General features: G+C 38.6%; 1 protein-coding gene across 7 annotated transcripts in view; it reads right to left on the bottom strand.

The window, feature by feature from the left end:
- LOC145804563 (uncharacterized) overlaps positions 1 to 14,959 on the bottom strand; it is a 66,423-nt gene extending 51,464 nt beyond the window's left edge. Inside the window, exons 1-2 of one of the 7 annotated variants that reach the window (XR_014346552.1) lie at positions 14,827 to 14,947; positions 13,318 to 13,380 (exon numbers count right to left, since the gene is read on the bottom strand). Coding sequence is in view for 3 of the 7 variants with exons in the window: in XM_082898916.1 (XP_082755042.1) it covers positions 13,318 to 13,380; positions 14,654 to 14,768 (178 nt within the window). In the remaining 4 variants the exon portion in view is untranslated. Of the gene's footprint in view, positions 1 to 13,317; positions 13,381 to 14,653 lie in introns of all 7 variants that reach the window. The other 6 variants (XR_014346553.1, XR_014346551.1, XR_014346554.1 and 3 more) reach the window with 6 other exon arrangements.
- Between the last annotated feature and the right edge of the window lie 1,589 nt (positions 14,960 to 16,548).

Below are 16,548 nucleotides of genomic sequence, written 5' to 3'. Positions count from 1 at the left end.
TGGGCTCAAGCTTTCCTTTGGTTCTTCGTGAGACTACTATGGGTGTTCTAACCATTAGTACCAAGTCTCCATTTTTAAAGGAACGGAGCCTCACTCTTTTATTGAATGCATTTGCCATCCTTTGTTGGTAGATTTCCAAGTTCTGTTGAGCATACAACCTTCTTTCATCCAGGGTCTCCAACTCAGCCAACCTCACTCTTGCACTTTCATCTTCTGTTAAGGACTCTTGTATTGCCACTCGTAATGATGGTATTTGAACCTCAAGTGGTAACACTGCTTCTCCTCCAAAAACCAACGAATAAGGGGTTGCTTGAGTAGGAGTTCTGTGCGAAGTTCGATAAGCCCACAAAGCTTCTTGTAACTTTTCGTGCCAAGCTTTTTTGTTCTTATCCACCATCTTCTTAAGAATTTTGCACAATGTCTTGTTGAAAGCTTCTGCCAAACCATTGGCAGGTGCATGATATCTTGATGAATGGTTGTTTTTGATTTTGTACTCGGCAAATAACTTGTTCAAAGCATCACTCCTGAATGGCTGTCCATTATCCATGATGATACTTTCTGAAATCCCAAACCTGTAAATGATATGGGTTCGGATGAACTCGGAGACAACTGTGCTTTTTATATCCTTTAAAGCCACAGCCTCTGCCCATTTTGAAAAATAGTCAGTTGCAGCTAGGATGTATCGATATCCTGCTGAAGATGGAGGTACAAAAGGACCAATAATGTCCATGCCCCATGCTGCAAATGGCCAAGAACAAGTTGTTAAATGTAAAGGCTCTGGGGGTTGGTGGAGAAAGTTCCCATGGAATTGGCAGACTTGGCATCTTCGAGCATAATTTATGCAATCTGCAATCATAGTCGGCCAATAGTATCCCAACCGTTTTAGCTGCATGTGTAATTTAGGACCACTTTGGTGTGCCCCACATACACCTGCATGTATTTCTGCCATTACCTCTTGAATACGCTCCTTGGCTATACACCGCATGAACATTCCATCCAAAGACCTTTTGTATAACGTTCCATCTTTCCACAGGACGAATTTGGTAGCCCTGCGCCTCACTTCAATTCTTTTTACTTTATCTTCAGGTAGCCTACCATGTTGGAGGTAAGCTATGAATGGTTCCCGCCAATCCTCCTCGTTTTCTCCTTTCGTGGTGACAACCAAGATTGGAACCAAGTCGGAAACCTCTTTTAAAGGTTGTAACACCCTTCTTTCACCTACCGTGATAGTAATTGTTTTGCTATCTGGTAGGGTGAGTGATGCAGCCAAACTTGCAAGTGAATCAGCTCGAGCATTTGTTTTTCTCTTCACATGAAAAATATGTGTTTTTCTAAATTGCGAAAGCAATTGATCAACCCTTTCATGATACGGGATGAGACTTGTTTTCTTAACAATGTATTCTCCACGGAGTTGCTTTACCACCAGTTCCGAATCTCCATAAATTGAGAGTTCTTCAATAGGAATTTGTAATGCGAATTCTAATCCAGCAATTACAGCTTCATATTCTGCCTCATTATTGGAGCATCCTTCACTTAAGGCGAAAGAATTGGTGATTATAGCATTGTCTGGAGTCACAAACACAATTCCAATTCCAGCTTTATTGTTTTTAGAATTTTCTTGCTTTTTGCCATCTGGACTCCTTGAAGCTCCATCAAAATACATCTCCCATCCTTTCTGAATTTCTACTTGCATAACCTCTTCATCTGGTAAATCAGTTACTAGAGGTGAGTCATCAGGTATAGGATGTACTGCCAAAAAATCTGCTAGAGCCTGCCCCTTTACAGCTCTTTGGGGAACATATTCAATTGCGAATTGTTGGAGAATTACAGCCCACTTTGCAATTTTCCCTGAAAGTATGGGCCGTGAAAGTATATATTTCAAGGGATCTGCTCTTGATATCAACTTGACTTCGTGTTCCAAGACATAGTGCTTTAGTTTTTGCAAGGCGAACACCAAGGCAAGACATGTCTTTTCGATAGGGGAGTAATTGACCTCTGCCCCAACCAAAGTACGACTCAAGTAATACAAGGCATTTTCTTTCCCATGCTCATTATGTTGTACCAACAATGCCCCTAATGAACCATCTAAGGCTGTTATGTACAACAAAAGTGGTTTTCCTTTTATTGGGCTCATAAGTACTGGAGGCTTCAAAAGATACTCCTTAATACTGTTAAAAGCATTTTGGCACTGCTGATCCCATTCAAATGGAACACCCTTTTTCATCAATCTTGAGAATGGCAAACATCGACCAACCAAGTTAGAAATAAATCTTCTGATATAGGCCAATCTCCCTTGTAGCCCCTTCAATTCCCTTAAATTTCGTGGAGGAGGCATTTCGGCAATGGCTTTAATCTTGGTAGGGTCAATTTCAATCCCTTTGTTTCGAACCACAAACCCAAGAAATTTTCCTGATGAAACTCCAAATGCACATTTTAGTGGGTTCATCTTGAGTTTGTACCTCCTCAAACGTTCGAAGATTTTTCTCAAATCTTCCACATGGTTTTCCTTTTCCTTTGTCTTGACGACAAGATCATCAACATAGCATTCGATGGTGTCATGGAGCATATCACCAAAAATTACAGTCATCGCCCTTTGATACGTGGCCCCAGCATTTTTCAGGCCAAAAGGCATTACCTTATAGCAAAAGACTACTCTCGGAGTCCTGAATGCAGTCATTTCTTCATCTTTAGGTGCCATTCGGATTTGATTGTATCCTGAGTATCCATCCATAAAAGACAAGGTTTCATATCCAGTAGTTGCATCTACAAGAAGTTCAGTGATGGGCAAAGGAAAGTCATCTTTAGGACAAGCCTCATTGAGATCACGGAAATCAATGCAAACCCTGATTTGACCGTTCTTTTTCTTGACTGGCACTATGTTTGCTAGCCAGGTTGGATATTTGACTTCTCTGATGAATCTTGCATTGATAAGCTTGTCGACTTCGGCTTCAATTTGGGCTGTAAGCTTTGGTCGAGTTCGCCTTTGAGGCTGTTTAACTGGCCGTTTCTCAGGGTGAATTGCAAGCTTATGGACCGTAATCTCTGGATTAAGACCAGGCATCTCACTGTAGTTTCATGCAAATATGTCACGATACTCCCTTAAAAAGGAAATATATTGCCGAGCTTCTTCTTCCTTTAAATTTGCACTAATGAAGGTTGGTTTGTTTTCTCCTTCATCACCCAGATTTATTTCACGAAGGTCATCCACGGTGGCTTGGCCTCCTGCTTCAAATTCTGTTGGTGCAGGTTGAGCTTCATCTTGGTCAACATCTTCCAACACATCTTGAGTGATAGTCATGTTTACTGGAAATTTTTCCTCATTCCCCTGATAGCCTAACCCCTCTGTCCTGGCGGTGATAATACCGCCTTGCTGGATAGCCTGCCTCTGTGAAGGTGTTAATGCAAAGTCAAAGGGTGTCATTGTTCCTGGTATTTTTTCAGGATCTAAACCAACTTTTACCAACATCTGTGTGATTTCTGCACTGAAGGTAGGCTTCTCAAAACTCGAGATGTTTTCTTCTGGCATTTGTTCAACTTTCACTTTCTGTTCAACATCTCCAAGCGAGTGGAATATGATGGGTTTCGACCCTTTTCCTTTAGAAGGGACCACAATCTTATTATATTTTTCCACATAGGTGCATTCTGTCCTCCTTAATGGCAACGTGAACTCACCCTTGAGATCCAAAATTGGATTTATTGGGGCTAAAGCCTTTGCCCCCAGTTTCCTTTCAGACTTTGGCACATATCGAAAAGTTCTTTTTGTTGAAACTGGAGTAGACTCTAGAGCGTCTTTAACATTCGGAGTATCTTCAGACTTTTTCACATCTTTTCCCTTTCTTTGTGAAGTCTTTGTATAGAAGCGAGCATCAGCATAGTAGGCCTCTATTTCTCCAAATGGATCATTGTCAGCCACAATTGTCCCCTCTTTTTTGGGTGAAGGCAACGGGTACTTAATACATTGGTGATAAGTTGATGGCACTGCATGATGATTATGCATCCATGGTCTCCCAAGCAAAGCATTGTAAGAGGTGTCTACATCAATAACCAAGAACTCAGTGCTTTCTTCAATATCCCCAAACTTGGTTTGTAATTCAATTTTCCCCATTGGGCGTTGCTCATTCTGATTAAATCCTTGAATGACCAAACGACTTGGGTGAAGTTGTGAAATTCGAACCCCTAATAAATTTAAGGCCCTCCGAGGCAGAAGGTTCACCGCAGATCCTCCATCAACAAGAATTCGAGAAATTTTCACATCATGGATAAGCCCAGTGATAAACAAAGGCCGATTATGGTCTGTCATTTCAGCACACGTCTTTGTCACCAAAAGTTACCATAGCCATGCATGTAGTTGCCTTCTCTTGATTTCTACCCTCAATTTCTTTGTGGAAATCCTCTGGCTTGGACAGGGCATATATTAAAGACTTTCGAAGCTCTATAGACATTTTTAGTGCATCATATACGCTCAACAATGCTGGAATTTTCTTTAGATGAGCTAGTACATCATATTTCACTTGCTCTTCCTCCAGCAAAACTTGTGGAACTTCCAACGTTTGAGGGTCCTGAGGATTTCGTAATTTCCTCCGGTAGGTCAAATAAGTCTGGCATACTTCAGCAACCGCCTTTTCGTTGACCTCAACTTCTTTTATTCCCTCACTTATTTGGACCATGTTAACTGGTCCAGCTGCAGGGTGATCATCATCATCAGTCACTTCTCCATCTTCTTGGAGCTGCACTCTTCTCCCATTTCTTAGGTACCGGGAGTCACACCTATAAAAGCATTGAGATTCTTCAAAACCATTCTTCATGGCCTCCCAACTAGGCACCATGACTCCATCGAGGGAGCAATACCAGTCAAAGGCGATCCCCTCTAAGGAAAGGGGGAATTGTTTTAGGCAAAGTGCTTCATTTTGAGCTGTTTCCCCACACTGTTTCAAAAAACGCCTAATATGTTTTTGAGGATCTCCATACCCCTCATATAGGACAAAATTTGGAAGTTCATATCCTTCAGGAAATGGTGTTTGCTCTACCCATACAGGGAACAAATCCCTTAGGCGATAAGTGCCCATCTCTCGAAGGTCAAGGGCAGTTTCAATCTTCTCAATTGTGCCTTCTATGAAATCATATGTTTGAGAAGATGTACCTTCGTCATCCAAATGTTCTGACATCTCAATTTCTATTGGGCATGGTTTATAAAATGTCCTATAGAATCGATCAGCCATGGTGTCCCAATCTGGGATTGAATTAGGTGGCAGGCTGAAGTACCAATCCGCTGCCCATCCTTCCAAAGAAAGAACGAACTGCCGTAGAAGTAATGCCTGGCTTTTTACTGTGTTTCCACATTGTGCAAGGCAACGAACCAAATGGCGCCTTGGACAACCTGTCCCATTATATAAAGGAAAACGAGGTACTGCATATCCTCGTGGAAACTGAACCCATTCGACCCAATTAGGGAAAGGGTGTCCAGAAATTTGATTTCTTTCAATACTCAAATTTTGATGGGCTTCAAAACCCTCATCTTTCAAAGAGACAGTTACTTTCGCCTGATGTTCCGTTTCCCTTCTAGCTTCAATTTTTGCTTTCTCATTATCACCTGGATTGCGAATGATATGTATTTCTCGCTCTTCAAAATTTACGTCCACAGTGATGACATTACAAGGAAAGTCAAAGTGGTCACTTGATACACTTTCTCCATCGTATGTCTTAGCTGGGGATGTGTATGGTGAATCATCAGGGGAAAAGTAAAGTTCTCAATCTTCATTAGGATCCTCAACTTGAGATGACTTTGCTTGTTTATTTGAATGCTTCCATACTTCATCATCCGACTTACACCTGCCATTCACCTCATCATCCTTGAAGTGTAGTCGTTTTTTCGCCTTTTTTACAAGCTCAGAGTCGGACCTACACCCAGTGTCTCTTTGTTCTGTTCCCCTTACATATTCTAGAGTGCTTTGATAGTACATTGGTGGTACTGGCGAATACTCTGGAGAAAAGGCTTCTGGTGTATACTCTGGAGAAGTTGGTGTATATTCTGGAGAGGCTGGTGTGTATTCTGGAGAAGTTGGTGTATACTCTGGTGAGTCAGGTATACAGATAGGAGATGTAATGCAATCTCCTTCCCTAACTTTTGAACCAACTTCACCCTCATCTTCCTCGTCATCACTCAAAACAATGATGGTTAGGCAAGGGGCCAAAATAAACTTTTCTTCCCTTCTTTTATCAAAGTATGTCTGCAACTCCACTGATTGAAATTTTGAAGGTAGAAATTCCTCCAATGTGACTGGGACAAGGGGACCTTGCTCTAACTGCTCATCAGGGACCAATTTCTCCCCTTTTTCCTTCTTTGGGTTCTTCTTTCCTTGTCTCTTACTTACTTTGGCTTTTTTCTGTTTCCTAGAAACTTTTGGTTTTTGCTTTTTGGAAACTTTTGGCCCTTGTATTGTTGAATCAACCACACTTCTAGCTTTCACTGTGGCATTTTGTTTTTTCTTCATGCTTTTTGACTGATAAACAACCCATTCACCTTCATTATCATTGTTAATAGTGATTGGGTTAGCAGATGCTTTCTCTTGAGGAGGGAGTTCGATAATTTTAGAGTCCAAAAGTTCTTGAATTTTATCTTTCAAAACAAAGCACTCTTTTATCGGATGGCTAATCAAACGATGGTAGGGGCAATACTTTGGATCATTGGTCTTTCCTACCTCATGTAGTCTTTTCACCTCAGGGAGAGCAATCAACTTTTGCTCCAACAGATCTTCAAATAGGTCTTCGACCAGATCATCCATGAAAGAATACTTCTTCTCCAACCTCTCTTTCATAGTTACCTTTTTAAATTCCTTAGGCTTTTTAGCCCCTACTACAACGGGACCCTTCTTTCTGGTTTCGATTGTAGCTGCAGTCAAGGACTCAACCCTTTCAACGGCCCTAGGCCTCCTTCGTTTAGCTAGATGCAGCTCCATATCATGAGCTTTAGTGCATAGATCATTGAATCCTTCAAAAGTTTGAGCCATAAGAGCCATAGAGAGCTCATGTCGGAAGTTGTTAAGGCACATCCGAATTAACTCTAATTGTGTAAACTTTTGAGGACAAGCAAATGTCAAAGCGCGCCATCTTGCAATGAAATCTGTAACAGACTCATTGTCATGTTGCTTGGTCTCAATCAATTCTGGTACTCCAACTCACCTTTGTGTGTTGCAGAACTGTTTAAGGAACTCCTTCACCATGGAATCCCAATTTAGGATTGATCCCTCAGGAAGGTTAGCATACCAAGTAAACGCAGAACTTTCAAGTGATTGAACAAATAGCTGCAGACACAGGGCCTCATTCTGGGCTATTGGCCCGGACCTTGAAAGAAAATGAGCCACATGTTGTCTTGGATCTCCTGTTCCATCAAACATTTTGAAATCTGGTTGGGAAAAACCAGAAGGGAATGGAACAGCATCTACCCATGCTGGGTAAGGTTTTGTAATTATTCGAAAGTTCTCATCATCTTTTTCTTTGACTTTCTTTACTTGTCTCCTCACCATATCATCAATCATGGCCATGAGCAATGGATTCATACCACCACTGGTTAGATCAGAGTAACAAGGACCATTGCCCCCTGGGGCTAGTGTACTTTGTATGCCTACAGATGTCCCCACAACAGGTTGTGCCATTTGTTTGGATGCACTTCCTGGTCCTATCATTTGGGCCTGCAGCTGTTGCATTTGCTCCAACATAGCAGCCATTTCCCGTTCTTTTCTCTCGAGTTGTTCTTGTAGGGCCACCACTTTTTCCTTGAGACCTTGGTCTTGTTGGGCCTGCGAATTTTCATCTTCTTTCTCAACCTCAGTCATCATAACTGCTACTTTGTTGATATTTTTCAATTCATTGTTTCCAATATTCGTTGAAACAAACGAGATAGAATCATCTTGTTCGTATAAAGGATTATCAATCCCCACAACATTATTCATATTTGAAGCATCTGACTGCGATGCTTTGTTTTGAGCCTGACGGGTTATGGACCTTGTCACAGGCCCTTTTCTTATTCCCTCCATAGATAGTTCAACCAAAGTAGAAATATTTCCCAAGGGTTGCTTACCCTCCTCCACCTTAGATTTTCCAACAAAGACAGGACTTTCAATTTGTTTTTGGGGTTCATCTTTCGAGAGAGCCCTTTCAACAGCTCCTATAACATTTGTTGCCACTATTCTTAGTTCCAGTTTCTTTAAGGCCTTATTTCTTCTTCGCCTTTGTCTTTTCGAAACTGGACTGGCTAACATATCAAGTCGAGCCCCTAGGGGCATAGAAGGAACCGTTTGCGTTTTTGCAAATTCCTCATGAATTTTCAAAACAGTCCCTACATTTTTAGAGCGGACTAATTGATGTTGATTCAAATCCCGTTGGGCCAACAGATGTTCCTTGTTCTGTCGGGCCAACGGGTGTTCTTTATTCTGTCGGGCCAACGGGTGTTTCTTATTCGAACCCTGTCGAGCCAACGAGTGTTCCTTATTCTGTTGGGCCAACGGGTGTTCCTTATTTGAACCCTGTCGAGCCAACGGGTGTTCCTTATTCAAACCTTGTCGAGCCAACGAGTGTTCCTTTGGCTCCTGAGAGTTGACTGAGATTTGGTTTGACAGATTTTGTGCTCTGAACAGAACTATCGGTTCGTAGGCAACAACTGTTTTTTCAACAACAGGGGCCTTTTTTCCATCAACAGGAGTTTGGGTCATTACCCTCCTCCCAATGGCCCTAATGATGGCCATGTTTTCAACAGAAGCTTTCTTCTGGGCAGACTCCACCATTTTAATGAAGTCTTCTACCCTTTTGAGTAGTTGGGCCACAACATTTTTTGTTGCCCCCGTTGAAGCTGCAACAAAAGTCGTAGTTGCAAACTGATTAGCCTCCTTTGCCTGAATTAGAAAGTTCTTCGTTCGGGCTGTGGCCCTCACAATTGCGTACTGCTTTGACGCTTTCACATAATCTTCAGTAATCTTTCTCAAACTTTCAGCTTTCTGGAGAAGTGTGACTTTCTTCTTCACACCAGTTACCTTCGGGACAGCCAAGAGCTTTCACTCCGGAGCCCCTTGGGTGGCAGGGGAAAGAAGTGCATCTTTCTAGGATTTCGTTGGCTCTACCTTTGGGACAGCCAAGAGCATTCGCTCCGGAGCCCCTTGGGTGATGGGTGTTATCTCCAACCTTGGTGATTTCAGAACCACTGGAGTGTAGGTTTGTCTCCTAACAGTTGCTTCAGCATTCCTACAACAAAAGAATACGTCAGTAAGTTTCAACTATATATATATATTATTTTTTTTTTTTTTTGTTCTTCAAAAGATGGGAGGAGAAATAAGTCCCACTGGGCGTGCCAGAATTTGTAGACACAAATTTTAAAACATTAAGTGTTTCAACACATTTCAAAATTTATGTTACAAATGTCCACAGTTTAGTTTTTGGACTAAACAGTGTTGATTATTTGAATAGCTGGTTCTTATTTCCGATCTGTATTTCAGATCGTTAATTACACATTTTATACAAATGAAACCTCCGATTAATGAAGAACAAAATAAACAACAAAAGACAATTTTAAAAAAAGAAATATTTTATTGAGATTGTTATGGGTTTTGAACCCTCGAATACAAAATACAGTTTGGGTTTGGAACCATTTACCTATTCATCGCCATTAGCGTAGGCTCTTGAGTTCTCTAGGCTGCTCTTCTTCTTTCTTGTAACGATTTGTTTAGCTCTCAATTTCTTTCTCTCTCTCTCTTTTTTTCCACTAGTGATTTTTCTGCTCCCCCCCGTCTTGTGTGATGGTCCTCATATTTATGGAGAGCCATCAGGTGATAGGAACGTTTCATCTTCATTTTGAATTTCAAATTGAATGATAGCGCCTATTTGAATTTTGAATAATAGCGCTATCTGATTAATCATATATCTGATTAACCGGATTGATCTTTGGGATTTCATCCTGTGTGGTGTCCTTGCTGTAGGCTCTACAGGTGTCATCTTTCGTAGGCTCCACGTGTTATTTGAGCATCTTGAATAACGTCGTTAAGAGACGACGTTGTTTTATTTATACACTTCAACGGAGCAAGTTAATCATTTTGGGAAGTGATTGCCTACAACAATCTTATTGTAGGCTCTATGTGTGTCATTGACTGTATTTGAAATTTCAACATAAATTTGGTTTAAAATTTATGTGCCAACACCTTGAACCCAAACTGCCACTGTCCTATATCCCCCAATAAGTCTTCCTAGATAGGCCAAACGGCCAACATCGGGGACGCCTTACAGAGCTTCGTGTCGTGACAAACCAAACCACTTCAAAACCCACCAGGATGAGTAGCCTCCGAAGACCTTGCCCGCGCTCCACAATGAACAACCGGCGCCGTCCAATCCGATCCTCCTCAATCTCTTCGAGTTCAAAAGAATGACCCCCTAAGAATAGAATTCTCCGGCGAGGGCCACCACCCTGCTCTCCGGCGAGGGCCACCATCTATAAAACTAATCCTAACATTTCAATGTCAAACATGTCTAGGGTTTTTATTATTGATTCAATAGTCGTATAAGATTAAGGCTTTTCTAAATTATTACTTTGTTTTTGAATCTTATTATCTAGCACATGTGCTTAATCTCTGTGACTCTAATTGCATACTTATACAACTGTTTTCATTGATTTGCTTTTATTCAGTTAAGATAGTCTATGCTAGGAGAGACGATTCATGCTAGTACTAGATTGTCTATGCTAATTGTTAAACTGCCAATTATCCTCTAGACAATACTGTTGGGACTTCTTGTCATTAACGAATCATAGTTGAGTTGAATAATAAATCTGTAAACTGTTACGGTTCATTGATTACAGGGTTCTGGTGGATTCGAAACCCTGAGTCTCTTCTATTTGATTGATACTAGTTTAATTATATTTATTTGTTTAATTTAATTAAGCTCATACAAAATTCTTCTTTTTTACTTTTGAATTGATTTAAGAATTAATTTGAAATTTAAACAACTTAGCCTTTTAGTCTCTGTGGATCGATACCCGAACTAACCACTATTCTATTGAATTAAGGTCTTAGTAAGGATTTATTTTTGGTGTGCAAAACGACCTACCAGTGTGTTCATATCCTCTCGCTAAAAAACTCGGATAGACCCCCATTTCCAAACCCCTTCACCTCTAACCTGCATACTCGTGCAGAAGAGTACTCATTTTGTCAGAATGAGACCAATGGTTGGCAAATGACATCTTCCAAAGCAAAATTGAGAAGATTGACACAATGATAGGATGGACGATATATCCACTAGGCAAAACCATGAGAGTAGTTGATCACGAGCTGGAATTCGGCATCACACGACTTCTTTCTTTCCTCCCTTGGCACAAATGTGAACTGAGCACACAAGAAGCAGCCTACTCAACTTAAAACAACTAGGTAAAGAGGTATGAAAGAGTCCTAATGATAAACTTCAAATAATTTCTTTTAAGCTGTCAAAAATTTCAATGGAAGCTTGCGTTGTGACAAGTCGTCCACTCATTGCTTCAACTCATCTTTTTGATAATGAATTTTGATTTGGATTAGCATCAGTGTCCCTTCCCATTGAGAACTTCATCTCGGTTTCTTTACCCAAAGTCAGAACATAAGCTCTAACACGGCCATTTCGATGACCTCGATCCCGATTAGCCATAACCAAACAACCCAATATGACCCACAAACAGTCTAGATATGCCGATTACAGAGATCACAGTTTCAAACCCAATTTCACAATTGAGGACAACTCAATACAATATCCATTCACAGCAATATGTAGCATCAAATAATCAAGATCCAATCCAAGAACAGGAATCAAGAATAAGATAGCCACATCGCGAATTGATTTAGGACAGTTCCAATTAAGAAGAAAACTAAGTCAAACATACCAAAATTGAATTGAGTCATGTCGATCAACTCGAAAAACAGAACTAGGTCAGATTTTGAATCACTTCTGAACTATGAGATCAAATCTTTAAGTTGATTTTTTTGGTTATCTGCCGTCGCAACTTCAAAAGAAGACAAGTTCACTACTCCTAACATCAACTCGTTGTAGAGGGTTGAATAGCAACTTGCAATTGATTGTCGAAATCGACTCACAACTTCGAACCCAAGACGTATAATCGAAGTGGTATAGGGAGTCTAAGGGAGTTGGTTCACGAAGACTTGTGATACCTTATTCAACGACGAACTAGAGTCGAAGGACCAAACCCAGATCAAATCTCGTCTTGAAATCAGGTAGCAAGGCCAAACTGAAATCGCAAGACCATGTCGAATTCGAAGTTTGAAAACTTGACTCAATAAGAGGTTTCAAGAACTCCAATGAACACAAACTCGAATCAAAGAGCTAGGTTGCAATCGCGATGAACAATAGCAACTTCGAGTTTGCAATGGGTCTTCAAATCGCGATGGGTCTTCAACTTCGACTTTAGAGAGATTCTAGGTTTGAACTTCGAACCAGATGCGACCCAGAACAGCTGAACAAAAAAAAAATCCCTCTTTCATCCAATGGAGTCGACAAAGCAATCTGGTCAGATGGCAATTTCCACTTCGACTTCAGTTATTCCCTGGTTTCCTAACATATTCAAACAAATGAAGGGCTTCAAACTGAGATCTGAACTTGAACGAAGGCTTCGAAATCTTGCTGCAACGTTGAATCACCAGCGCGAATGGTCCAAACGCAAGTCACAACTACCAAATCTCGGGTCAACTCTTGATTGTGATGTCAATTCTATGGCTTCGGATCAAATCGATCACACTTGTGATAGCAACTTCTAGTGAGATAATCTGGGGTTCACACCCAAGAATTAGGCTTTAGATCCAGAGTCAAGTATGTTGCTCCTTTCTAATTGATGAGCTCCTTTCCAATTGACGAGTTGTATGTACAATTAGAAACAATGAAGTACAAGAACTTATGCTCTAATACAAAATAATGAAATCCAAATGCCAAATCAAGATCAAATTGAGAAAGAGAAGACAAATGCCCCAATTAGGGGTAAAACCCCAAGGGCTAGTGATAGAAAATAAGCTCTGCGCCAATCACAATATATATTTTTTATTTCAAAACTAAGTACAATGGGTATTATATCACCTATTTATATACTAAAACTACTAAGTTATTTAACAAACAGTTAATCTATTTATTATACTACTAACTAACAAGAATTGAATTGACCAACATTGAAAAGTGATGTAACAAGAAGGAACCAGTTCCGAGCTAACATCAACGCAAGTCAATTCCATAAGATATTAAACAACCAAAAAAAAAAAAAAAAAAAAAAAAAAAAAACAAAGATCCTTAAAGCAAAAAAGCACTTACCACCAATCCATATAAAGTGAGGTAGAAGACATTTTTCCTCCCAGTTGGTAATAATTTCATCCCCTAAACCAATTTCAGCAGCAGACCAATGAGATATTTCATCCATAAATTCAGAAGCAGCATACGAAACTAGGAAGTAAAATGTTTTATAAAATTATAGCACTTGCATACAAAATGATAGTAAACCCATGCTCCAACAGATGTAGCACTAGAAGAACGACAAAGGAGGAGAAAGAGGAAGAGAAGAGAAGTAAGAAGAGTATGAAGAGAGGAGAGAAAATGGAAACAGTTCCAAAGCAAAATCAAATTTATTCAATAATCAATATCCAAATCAAATCCGGAAATTCATTACACCAAATCAAACTAATAAGAAGAATCAAATATATTCCCCATCACCAACAATTCAGCCAGCAATAAAAACTCAATTGAAGAATAATGAATCTAACACAAGTCATAATGCTAAGTTTTCCTCTCATAAGAAGGGTAACTAGGCCTTTATGTAGGAGGATTATTCAGCGTTGAATGATAATTGAAAATTGAGAGTTGTATTTGAGTATTTTAAGGTTTGTTTTGTTTTCTGTGTGGTTTATTCTCTGTCTTCGCTATTACTATTCTTCTTTTCCGGTTGTTCTACATCACTTAGCCCCAAATAACTGGCTTCAGGTACATGAATTTGTTTTCTCCCATCCACTCTATTCCAATCCATATTCTTAATTAAGTCTGAAGCAATCATGTAATTTGTTTTTGATAATTCCCATCCTATGCCACTATTGACCTTCCTCTCTTCTTTTTGGCACCACGGACCCAGATGAGATCCCTCCTTACAGGAATATTAATTGGTCAAAGTTAAACAACTATTACTCATTGTATCTTCAAGAAGTGCCGCTCTAAATTATGCAATAAAAAGACAAGAAGACTTTTCCATCCTCTTCATCATTTAATTCTAAAGCTGGAGAAGGACAAAAATCTAAGCCCTATTTTTATTTCTTATCAGTTCTTCTCCTTTGGAGAGACCATGAAAATATAAAATCCACAGAGGTTATAACGTTTTTTGGTTGTTATGGATGATATCGCCAATATTACCAGTGAATGCCTGTATTTTCTACAACCAGATTTTTGTCAAAGGTTGCAAAGGTTTCATGTTGAAAACATTTCAAGATTTCTGTACAACTAAACAGGCCAACAACATTGATTTTTGTTATGTGATAGAAGTTGAAACCTTACAAAGAATAGTAGGCACCACATGAGAATACAGAGCAACATAAAAGGCAACAGATTTTTTTTTTCTTTAAAAAAAAAAAGAGACGACTATATAATGCACATCAAATCCAAATACCTGAAAAAGAAGGATAATAATGACAAGAAAAACTCCAATAGCCATTGAACTGCTGCTGGCCACTGGTGCCAACAGCAATAAAACAAAACCAAAAGCAAGACAAAAGAGACGCCATCTTTGAAACTCTGAACAAACCACAAAAATAGATAAATTAAACCCAATCACCAGGAGACCTCATCATCGTCGCCGTTCGTCATCTCCGTCTTCTGTAATCATCTTCGTTTGATGGCTGATTAAAGCGTTTGCTGCATTTGGGCTTATTTAGGATCCACTTTGCTCTGTTAATAAAATGGGCCTTGTAATAAATAATGCTATTGGGCTGGCTGGCTTTTACATGAGCTTCACATGTTTTGGCCTAATACTAATTAAGGAGATGGAATTTAACTAATATCCATGAAAAATAAATTACTCATTTTTTTAAGAGAGTTTTTTTTTTTTTGATAAATCTTCTTTCTAAGAGTTTTATTCCATTTAACTCATATTGTTTTTGACTATTCTATTAGGTCCTATTTAAGGTAAGAAGACCAAAACACCCTCAATCTCTCCTACCACTATTTAATGTTGATTGTCATTATGTTTTGGTAGTTCTCATGCATTAAGATGTTGACTATCATTATATACATATTAATTTGAAATGAATTTTTGTCATTGTGTTGTCAAGTACATGATGTGAATATTCACATCATGTAATTGAAATGAATATTCACATCGTTATATTCACATTAATTTGAAATGAATTTTTGTCATTGTGCTGTTAATTATATGATGTGAATATTCATATTAAAACATACGAATGTGAACGTTCACATCACTATGTTAGATGAAAGAGAATGTTCACATGTTGTGAATATTTATATCACTACATGTTGTGATTAAGAATGTGTTGTTAATTAAAAATATAATGAACGTTATTTTAATGTGTTGTCAATTAAAAATAAGAAGGTTCACATGTTGTGAATGTTCACATCACTACATTAGATAAGAGAATTTTTCGGAAAGGTGTTGTGAACGTTCACATTAGATGAGAGAGAATGTTCACATCATTTTTAATGTGTTGTTAATTAAAAATATATTCACATTAGATGAGAGAGAATGTTCACATTATTTTTAATGTATTTTTGATGTGTTGTCAATTAAAAATATATTCACATTATATAATAATATAAAATAATAACATCAATATTATTAATTTGTATATGAAATTTTTTATACCTTGATCAATTTCCTTCTCTCTCCTCCCCCAACATTAAATATCAACATTAAATATCAATATTAAATATAAGGGTATAAGAGTCTAAGAAAATAATATAAATCAAGAAAAAGGACTTTATGGAATAAAAGTATAAATACATGGGATTAAGTGGGTTAAAAAATTTCTTCATGAACTTCTTGGGTTAGAACACTTCTAAATAAGATTTATCAATAAAATGACCTTTTTTTTAATAATGTTAAATATTTTTTTTATTCAATATTTTTTAACTACAAATGTGTAGCATTATCATAAAAATATGTAATCATTTTAAGCCATAAATTATTGTAACTTTATTAGAAAAATATATAATATTTTTTTTGACATATCTATATTCAGCCGTATACACATGGTCGTTTCCTCATTTAGAGATTTGCCGAATTTAACCTTTAGATACATACCGGCAACTGACACTCGTACCTAAGTCCATGTAATGTAAAGTATCAGAAAGAGTAGGGCTAAGTAAGGAATTTGTAATAGCCGTAATCCGATCTGATTCGGTCCAATCTGATAGGTTTAGATTGGCTTTTTGAATTCGTGGTTCAATTCTAGATTGAAAAATCAAAATTTCGTAGTCCACGGATTGGTTCAGGATTGAACCTCACAGTTTCAAATTGGAACCGATCCGAACTATATACAAATAGCC

The sequence above is a fragment of the Camellia sinensis genome, chromosome 12 (assembly GCF_055761805.1).
Source record: "Camellia sinensis isolate YWXY chromosome 12, ASM5576180v1, whole genome shotgun sequence".
NCBI classification, from domain to species: domain Eukaryota; kingdom Viridiplantae; phylum Streptophyta; class Magnoliopsida; order Ericales; family Theaceae; genus Camellia; species Camellia sinensis.
This window is presented reverse-complemented; position numbering and strand designations above follow the sequence as displayed.